At 47.9% G+C, this 10,451-nt stretch overlaps 1 protein-coding gene across 1 annotated transcript in view; it reads left to right on the plus strand.

The window, feature by feature from the left end:
* LOC119308081 (chaperone protein ClpC2, chloroplastic-like) overlaps positions 1-8,653 on the plus strand; it is a 17,972-nt gene extending 9,319 nt beyond the window's left edge. The window contains exons 3-10 of the mRNA XM_037584195.1: positions 4,058-4,173; positions 4,270-4,392; positions 4,469-4,654; positions 5,639-5,854; positions 6,010-6,227; positions 6,581-6,656; positions 6,736-6,825; positions 7,270-8,653. Coding sequence (XP_037440092.1) covers positions 4,058-4,173; positions 4,270-4,392; positions 4,469-4,654; positions 5,639-5,854; positions 6,010-6,227; positions 6,581-6,656; positions 6,736-6,825; positions 7,270-8,448 — 2,204 coding nt within the window. The 3' untranslated portion in view covers positions 8,449-8,653. The remainder of the gene's footprint in view (positions 1-4,057; positions 4,174-4,269; positions 4,393-4,468; positions 4,655-5,638; positions 5,855-6,009; positions 6,228-6,580; positions 6,657-6,735; positions 6,826-7,269) is intronic.
* Positions 8,654-10,451: the final 1,798 nt, after the last annotated feature.

The following is a 10,451-nucleotide window of genomic DNA, read 5'->3' on the forward strand; positions in this document are numbered from 1 at the left end:
TGCACTGCTGATTGGGAAAAGCTACACGGCGAATGCCACCTCCGATGCTTGGCCTCGGTCGTTTTTGACCACAGCCCCCTCTACCTCGACTGCTCTCCCCTGCCCCCCGCGCAACGACGCTTCCGCTTTGAGGACTATTGGACACGCATCGCCGGCTTCCAAGATGTGGTCGCATCCGCTTGGAACTCGGTCGACGACATCGACCCCTTCCGCCGCATCATGCGGCGCATGCAGACCACGGCGCGTAGGCTCACGAGCTGGAGCGCACGCACCATGGGTAACATCCGAGACCGGTTGGCGATCTCTCGCGAGCTGCTGCTATGATTCGATTCTGCCCGGGAGCTCCGGCAGCTGACGCCTCACGAGGACTGGCTCCACAGGCAGGTCAAGCTCTCCTACCTCGGCCTCGCTTCGCTGGAACGCACCCTGGCTCGACAGCGCGCGCGTATCGCGACCCTCAAGGACGGCGATGCGAACACGTCCTTCTTCCATCGCCAATGCACCTACCGCAAGCAGAAGAACCGGATACACGCCCCGGTGGTTGACGGCGCCGTGCTAACTGATCCCGACGACATGGCCGCGGCAACCTTCGCGCACTTCGACTCCCTTCTTGGCACTGATCGACCCCGTGACTGTGCCCTCGACCTTCAGCACCTCATCGAGCCTGCCAACCTCGATGACCTTGATGCTCCCTTCACCGAAGATGAGATTTGGCAAGCGGTGAAGCGCTTGCCAGCACGCAAGGCGCCAGGTCCGGATGGCTTCACCACGGAGTTCCTACGCTCCTGCTGGTCTGTCGTCAAGCACGACCTCGTCTGCGTCTTCCAGCAGCTCTATGCGCTCCGGGGACGTGGGTTCAGCTGCCTAAACCAGGCGCTGCTTACGCTGATTCCCAAGCGCGCCGACGCGGCCAGCCTGGGTGACTATAGGCCGACCAGCCTAATCCACCTCGTGGCCAAGATCTTTGCGAAGGTGTTGTCCCTTCGCCTTGCGCCCAAGCTAAACGACCTGGTCAGCCCCATCCAGAACACATTCATACCCGGTCGCAGCCTCCACGACAACTTCACGCTGGTCCGGCAATTGGCATGGCTTCTTCACCATCTGGGCGCCCCGCGCATCCTCCTGAAGCTCGACCTTGCGCGGGCCTTCAACTCCGTGTCATGGCCGTTCCTCTTCGAGACCCTGCGCCGCTACGGGTTTAGCAATCGCTTCCTTGGCTGGATCGCTATTCTCCTGTCCTCCGCGAGCACTAGGATCCTCCTGAATGGTGAATGGGGTTCCAGGACCGGCGATTTGGTACCGCTGTGGGCTGCGCCAAGGCGACCCCGTCTCGCCGCAGCTCTTTGTGCTTGCCGTCGACACACTGGGATGCCTCTTTCACCGTGCTGCCGCGCTCAACGTCCTGCAACAGCTACACCCTCGCCGCACGATCCCGATCATCTCCCTGTATGCGGATGACGTCATCCTCTTCTGCCACCCCTCGGCCGGCGACATGCTCGCTGTCCGGGAGATCCTGCAGCTCTTTGGCCGAGCGTCAGGCCTGCGGGTCAATTTCCAGAAGAGCACCACCACGGTGATCCGCTGCGAGGAAGAGGAGATCGGCCTGGCCGCTGAGGCCCTGGGCTGCCTGCTCGCCGAGTTCCCTATCACCTATCTGGGAATCCCCCTCACCCTCCGATGCCCAACCGCCACTCAACTCCAACCCCTCGTCGACCAAACTGCCGGGAAGCTGCCCACCTGGAAAGCCCACCTCATGAACAAAGCCGGACGCCTCGCCTTTGTCAAGGCCGTACTAAGCGCGATCCCCATACACCAGCTCCTGGTGCTCGCGCCCCCAAAGAAGATCATCAAGCTCCTGGAGAAGATTCAACGAGGATTCCTTTGGTGGCAACTGCCATGTTAATTGGCGGCGGGTATGCCGCCCCACCCCCCTTGTTGGTCTCGGCATACACGATCTCGAGCGCACGGGCATGGCCTTGCGCACCAGATGGCTTTCGCTTGCCCGCACCGATGACAACAGAGCTTGGGCTGGCCTCGACCTGCAGTTCACTAGCGAGGAACGCGCCTTCTTCTTCGCATCCACCACCATGATCATCCGCAATGGCCAGCACGCGCTGTTCTGGGAGGACTGTTGGATCAATGGGCGCTCCATCTCGGAGATCGCGCCCCAACTGTATGCTGCCGTCCCCAAACATCGCCGCAAAAACAGAACGGTGGCGGATGCCCTACAGGCGCACAGATGGGCTTCTGACATCCAGGGCGTCATTGGCATCCAGGAGATTGGTCAGTACTTGCTAACTTGGCGGGCAATCGAGTCCATCACCCTGCAATGGACGTGGAACGCGTCAGGAACATACACAGCGCAGTCCGCCTACCTTGCCACTTTTCAAGGCTCGACCCACTGCCCCGCATGGAAGCTCACATGGAAAAGCTGGCCCCCCCGCGCGTGAAGTTCTTTCACTGGCTCGCTAACCTGGAACGCTGCTGGACGGCCGACCGCCTTGCTCGCCGTGGGCTGCCGCACCCAGCCCGCTGCCTGCTCTGCGATCAAGCGCCCGAATCGATCCACCACCTGTTCCTGGCATGCCCCTTCTCCAAGCTGGTATGGCACGAAATCCTCTCCTGGCTGCGTCTTACATGCAACCCGCCGGATGGCGAGGACTCCCTGACCGATTGGTGGCGCACGGCACGACAGGCCACGCCCAAGCCGATGCAAAAAGGCCTCTCCACCGCGACGCTGCTGATTCCTTGGATGACCTGGAAGCATTGCAACGAATGCGTCTTCGACGCAGCAACCCCATCGGCAAACACTCTGATCGCGAGGATCAAGGACGAAGCTGCACTATGGGCAACCGCGGGCGCACGAGGATTTTGTGTCATCCTCCCCCCATCGTGGGATGTCCACTGATCTCTCATTTTGCCTGTAACCCTGCCTCTTAGGAGGTTGTAACAAACTCTTTTCCTTTTCAATACAAAGAAACGCAAAAGTCTTTTGCGTTTTCTCAACAAAAAAAATGCATATTTGATTATGGTGACCATCTCTCATTCCATTACGCTTCCATCTAGGATGATTGAAGCGGAGGTAAAGCATGTTCTCTTCACACTTCTAATTGCTACTGAGCTTTTTCATGTTTCTCACCAACTATTAAGTCTAAATTTTGTCCGTTGGCCGGTTGGCCCACACAATTGGCTAGCTACCTGACTACTTTAAGTTACAACTTAAAAGTATTTTTGTTTTGAGAAAATCTGGAAGCCTTTTGTCTCGATAGATACAAGAGGTCATTTACAAGCCTATGGCTAGGCCTATGCCAAGCACAACAACTCAACAAGCACCACACCCCTATGAGCTATCTTCTGCCCGTAGTGACGCTTGGAGCTAGCCTCTCCTGCTGTAGCCCGTAACTATGCTTCTGCAGGATGGTATGGGGCAGCAAGGTGATGCAGGGCCTCTCCCCGTTGAGGATGGCAGCATTTTGCTGCTTCCAAAATCCACCAACTATGCATTAGGCGTGGTGTAGTGCAGTCAACGGCCAGTTACTGAGTCGCCACCAGCCAACGAAGTTCTCCAGCTATCAGTAAACATACAAGTCTTGGACAATCTGTAGGATTTCAAATTGGTTAAGTGATCCAAGCTGATCCAGCTGGAACAGACACCACAATGATTGTGACCGATAATTTAAATTTTGCTACAGCAGCCATTCTATGAATTCACACTCTCCTCATTCCCATTATGCTGTTTTCTGAAGGGATTGTAGTTGAACTCACCAACATATGCTTTAGTGCATCGTATTATGTTGACACTTGCACTTGCTAAAGTGCTACATGAACTAAAAGTCTTAATTTTGAATTTATAACGGGATACATGGATGTATTTTTATCATGCACTTCATTATTTTGGTTTCCCAATATATAGTTTTTCAATAATGGACATCCTTATATTCCTTATGTGAATTCTTCCCTCTGTTTTCATGATGTGGTGCATCTGTTTTGTCATTACATTTCAACAAACTGCTTAGAAGGTTCCTGTTTTCTGGAGCTGATACCCTCATCTTTCCAGGACACAACTATATTGGGTCCGAGCACTTGCTTCTTGGATTGCTTCGTGAGGGGGAAGGGGTGGCAGCTCGCGTACTTGAGTCTCTTGGTGCTGACCCCAGCAATATTCGTACCCAGGTAAGCTATATCTGAGATTGCTCTCGCCTCTTTGAAAAGCAAGTCTTTTTTTCTTCTTCCTTTTATCTTGTTTTCACAAATGTTATGCATCTATAGGTTGTCCGGATGATTGGTGAGACAACAGAAGCTGTTGGTGCTGGAGTTGGGGGAGGGAACAGTGGTAACAAGATGCCGACACTTGAGGAGTATGGGACTAATTTAACAAAATTAGCCGAGGAGGTAATATTTTCATTTTACTACGACACAATAGGTGCTAGTTCAGGCCTCTAATTGTTAAGTCCAATAATATCTGTAGGGAAAGCTAGATCCTGTTGTTGGGAGGGAACCACAGATTGAACGTGTCGTACAAATTTTGGGCAGAAGAACCAAGAACAATCCCTGCTTAATTGGAGAACCTGGTGTTGGGAAAACAGCTATTGCAGAAGGGCTTGCCCAACGCATTTCTAGTGGCGATGTGCCTGAGACGATAGAGGGGAAGAAGGTATACCTTGGTGCTTTAGTGCAGTTGTATACCTTGTTGCAATTCTTATATGTTGATCCTAATATTTGCTCTGTTAATTGATTCTGGCATTCCTGTGAAGTGTTCACCCAGTAGATTAGGTGTATGGCTCTCATTGTATTTCTACTACGTTTGATTACTGCCTTGTGTTTGGTTTATCCATGCTGTTCTGCTTGAGCTTGTACGTTACTATGACAAATCATATTTTTCTTTTAGTGGAACAACATAATTTTCGAGCAAGTGTATATCCAATTTCTTTAATTATCTATGCTGATGCAGAGACTTACAAGCAAAATTGCAGAACTTGTGTGCACGTCTTTTGGACAAATAATAAGGGTAACATGTGCAATTAACTCCACTGGCTGGTGTATGCAATCAACTCCACTGGCTAGTGTATGCAATCAACTCCACTGGCTGGTTCATAGATCTCAGAGGAAAGGATAGAAAAGACTTACCAGCATGGTTTAACTCCTTCATTTAAGCACATGCCTTAGTTGTACTCTCTTCTTTTGGGCATAATGCCTTGTCATAGCTAGATAGTAGATGGTCTTTTTTAAGTTATGTACATTCATACAAACTACAATTTTCTTTTAATCACAGTAGGGAAATCTACCGTTTTCCTCAAAAAAGGAAAAAGCCGTACGAAATCAGCTTCACAATTGGTTAATGACACAAAGGAAAATTTAAATAATTATGTGTTCAAAAATTACTTACGTGCGATATCTGTCATGGGTGCATATTAGGGGCCATAGTCCTGACTACCAAGGTCCATGCCCCGCAATCTGCACCAGTCAGATGTGGACCTTTTGGGACTACGATCCCTAATCTGCATCAATGACATTATTTGTACTATACTTCATACTTATCACTTTTTGTGTGTGTGTGTTCCCGCATTGTTTTGAAAAGATTGGAAGGAAATCATCCTAATCTGCACCTCTTATATGTTGATCCTAATATTTACTACAGGTCATTACCCTTGATATGGGACTTCTTGTTGCTGGTACGAAATACCGTGGAGAATTTGAAGAACGGTTGAAGAAACTGATGGAAGAAATCAAACAGAGCGATGAGATAATTCTCTTCATCGATGAAGTTCACACCCTCATAGGAGCAGGAGCCGCCGAAGGTGCTATTGATGCTGCTAATATTTTAAAGCCAGCATTAGCAAGAGGAGAACTACAGGTATGTCGATGAGATTACTTGGCACCGTATTGGGACACAGGGCTAACAATCTGCTTTCTTATGCTAAACATTTTAGTACCTGGTATTATTCCATCAAGCTGAATCTGTAGTTTCTTTTGCTTTTACTGAACCTTTTTTACAACTAACCTTCTCAGTGTATTGGAGCCACCACACTTGATGAATACAGGAAGCATGTTGAGAAAGACCCAGCATTAGAAAGACGTTTCCAGCCAGTAAAGGTACCGGAACCATCAGTTGATGAGACCATAGAAATTCTCAGAGGGCTCCGGGAGCGATATGAGATCCATCATAAACTTCGTTACACTGATGATTCTTTGATTGCAGCTGCTAAGCTATCTTATCAATATATCAGGTATGTGAACTATGAGATAGAGTCTATCACCTTAGCTGGTCATGCTAATATTACAATACAACTTACCAAGTAGTTTATGATACAAATTGAACCTGTGCTTCAACCAAAATGTGGCTGAGATTCCAAATTAAAAGGTCAAATTTTTGTTGACAGTTAATAGCTTAACATAACCATCAGAGTCCACAACATCAATACTTAGAAAACCAAATGAGGAGCATATATGCTCTGTAATGTAATGTATGATATTAAGCATCGCAGAGAAAAATTATACTATGTTTCTTGTCCGAATCTCATATACAACTTGGCTGCTATCCTGTATCCTTTTAATATCTGGCGAATTGTTTTGTTTGCAGTGATCGTTTCCTCCCAGATAAAGCAATTGATTTGATTGATGAAGCAGGTTCACGTGTTAGGCTTCGACATGCCCAGGTAGAGAATGTGTTTAAATGTTGGCCTTTTCTATTTTCTGCACGCCCCGCACAAAATCTAAACAGAATCACTTATGCAGGTTCCTGAGGAAGCCAGAGAGCTTGACAAGGAGCTTAAGCAAATAACGAAAGATAAAAATGAAGCTGTCCGTGGCCAGGATTTTGAGAAGGTATCAGCCTATGGTGGACTACTATATTTTGAATTCTCTTAATGCTGATAGATCAACCCAACTGTTTAAAAACTTCATATGGGATGTTAATCCACCATATTTAACTTGTTTAGAGTGTCCATTGATATAATTGGAAGATGACATGTAATTTCATATGATCTAAGAGTTCTCGTCGGTGCGGTCGGTCTCAGTTGATGATAAAAAATGTTTGTCATACTTCTGACATTAAATAGTTATCACTGCAAGTAAATTATTACTAGTGTCCTTGAATCTGCCTTTTCTCTAGTATAATAACCGCAGTAGTGTATGTTTATTCCATTCATGTGTGTTGATGACCTCAACTTTCTTTGATATAGATGCCAACTAATAGTTGCTATTAATATATTCCCTTTATCGAAAAAAAAACTAATGGTTGCTGTGCCTGTTGCAATGTTATGCCATTAGGCTGGAGAGTTGCGAGATCGTGAAATGGAATTGAAGGCCCAGATAACAGCCCTGATTGACAAGAGCAAGGAGATGAACAAAGCAGAGACTGAGTCGGGAGAGACGGGGCCGATGGTGCATGAATCAGATATCCAGCACATTGTGTCATCATGGACTGGTATTCCAGTGGAGAAAGTCTCGACTGACGAATCTGATAAACTTCTTAAGATGGAAGAGACATTGCATAAGCGTGTCATCGGCCAAGATGAGGCTGTGAAAGCAATAAGCCGGTCCGTTCGCCGTGCTCGTGTGGGCCTCAAGAGCCCCAACAGACCAATTGCGAGCTTCATTTTTGCAGGCCCCACTGGTGTTGGGAAATCAGAGCTTGCAAAGACTCTGGCATCATATTACTTCGGCTCTGAAGAAGCCATGATCCGGCTGGATATGAGTGAGTTCATGGAGAGGCACACTGTGTCCAAGTTGATCGGTTCACCACCAGGCTATGTGGGATACACTGAAGGTGGGCAGCTGACGGAGGCGGTTCGACGGCGGCCATACAGCGTTGTGCTTTTTGATGAGATTGAGAAGGCGCATCCGGATGTGTTCAACATGATGCTCCAGATCCTGGAAGACGGAAGGTTAACTGACAGCAAGGGGAGAACAGTGGACTTCAAGAACACGCTCCTGATAATGACATCAAATGTTGGGAGCAGCGTGATTGAGAAGGGGGGGAGGAAGATCGGGTTCGACCTCGACTCCGACGAGAAGGACAGCAGCTATGGCAGGATCAAGAGCTTGGTGATCGAGGAGATGAAGCAGTACTTCCGACCGGAGTTTCTCAACCGTCTGGACGAGATGATCGTCTTCAGACAGCTGACCAAGCTGGAAGTCAAAGAGATCGCGGACATAATGCTGCAGGAGGTTTTCGCCAGGCTCAAGACCAAGGACATCAACCTGCAGGTGACGGAGAAGTTCAAGGAGCGGGTCGTGGACGAAGGGTACAACCCTAACTACGGAGCGCGGCCGCTGAGGAGGGCCATCATGAGGCTCCTGGAGGACAGCCTCGCGGAGAAGATTTTGGGGGGGGAGGTCAAGGAGGGCGACTCTGTCATCGTTGATGTGGACCCGGAGGGGAAAGTCATTGTGCTGAATGGCGAGAGCGGCCTGCCGGAACTTCCAGCCCCGGCGGTCGCTGTATAGTTGTTGGTATAGATATATACTCGTAGATTGTTAAGCATATATACAATACAGCGTTTTCATTTCCTTCCAGCACATATCTCTTCATAGGTGCAGCAGTCAGGTCAGGTGTATATATTTGTATAACTGTATGTATAAAATATACAGTAATATGCATATATAATTTAAGGGGAAAGGAAACATTGCTGGCTTTGGCTCTTGATTGATCCACTCAAGTGCATTGCTCCTGAGCAGTTCAGACAACCTGCTCGAGTTTTTTTTTTCATTTTTGTGAAATACTCCCTTTGTGATAATATAAGTGTAGTATAAAAAACGTCCTTATATTAAGGGACGGAGGAAGTATGCACCAGTGATGTTCTTGGAAACCGCTTCTTGCGTGCAATCCAGGTGCTTCAGACAGGGTGCATTTGCTCTTATCCTCTCTACAGTTTTTTGTATTGTAAACTGTGTAAAGATGGGAGTAAATCATTTTTTTATATAGGGGTTCCTGCATAGTCTAAACAATTATTCCATTTTCCAAATCCACAAACTTTTTTCAAATTTGTAAAAGAAAAAAATCAAATCCGTGAACTCTTTACAAAATCCATGAACTTTCTTCAAATTCGTGAACCTGTTTTTAAACCTGTGAACATTTTTCGAATTCAGAGGTTTTTCCCCCTCAAATTCATGATTTTTCTTCAATCTTGCTATATTTTTTAGAAAAGCCAACGGTCAATGGTTTAACCTGACACCAGTCAACGGTTCAATCGAGGGGACAACCCCAGTAGCGAGCGATCAACTAGTGGGTCGACCCAGGCGAGTGGGCTCGTAAGTGCTGGCTCGCTAGTTGGCGCTATACCTAGCCATAACTCGGGCCAGGCTTTGGGTCGGGCCTAGAAAAGCCTGTAGCAGAAAACCTAGGCCCGGGCCTAGATTTCAGACCCAAGACCGGCCCATCAGTGCAAAAGCCCGTCAGGCCTTGGGTCGGCCTCTTCCCTAAAATGCAAATATGTTAAGCCCAAGTTTGGTCTAACATGGCATTTGAGCTCAAAATCTAGGCCCAGGCCCATCCCGTGGGCAAGACCGGGTCGGGTCGGGTTTCCCATGGCTAGGTATAGCTGGCGCCACGCGATGCTGGGAGGAGCCCTCAGAGAGTCGGAGACCTCCTAGTTCTGACCTCCACGTACCCCTAAAAAAAGTTGTGACCTCCACGTGCATCAACTAGGTGGCTTGGTAACATGCCAATCCTATTTACCGCCCACGGGCGGCAAATAGATGTACCTTCGCTGAAGGTTCCCTCTCCGACGCCACAGTTTGGGCCGACCCATGGTTGGGATTCACCGTTTCTTCTCTTTTTCTTTTTTCCCTTTTTCTTGTTTTTCTTCTGTTTTTGTTTCTTTTCTTCGTTCTTTTTTATTTTTTACTTTATTTTCTCTCTCTTTATTTTGGGTATTAATACAAAAGTTCAGTGTAGGCACCCGCATCATAGCCACATCGTAGACTCATCACAAGCCTCTCCCACAAGCAACAAGCATCGTAGACTCATTACAAGCCTCTCCCACAAGCAACAAGCAACGTAGCCTCATCACAAGCCTCTCCCACAAGCAACAAGCATCGTAGCATCATCACATAGCGTCTCCCACAAGCAACAAGCAATGTAGCTTCATCACAAGTCTCTCCCACAAGCAACAAACATCATAGCCTAATCAGATAACCTCTCCCACAAGCAACAAGAAATGTAGCCTCATCAAGCCTCTCCCACAAGCAACAAGCATCATAGCCTCATCTTGTTCCAAAATTTCTAAGGCATTGTCATAGAATTCACAAAGGAAATAAATCCTTGGAGGTAGCACTCCATCATTTTCGAATCCTTGCAGGTTGATCATGTTCTTCTCCTCTAGCTTGATCATCTTCTTCTTCAGGTGGAGAGAAATTTAGGTCAAAGTTAATCTTCCTGCTGCCACAGGTTGCGGTTGCTCTTGATCTTCATCAAATGAGTATGCAAACCATTTCTGCAAACATTCAAC

This window comes from Triticum dicoccoides, chromosome 5B (genome assembly GCF_002162155.2).
Source record: "Triticum dicoccoides isolate Atlit2015 ecotype Zavitan chromosome 5B, WEW_v2.0, whole genome shotgun sequence".
NCBI lineage: Eukaryota > Viridiplantae > Streptophyta > Magnoliopsida > Poales > Poaceae > Triticum > Triticum dicoccoides.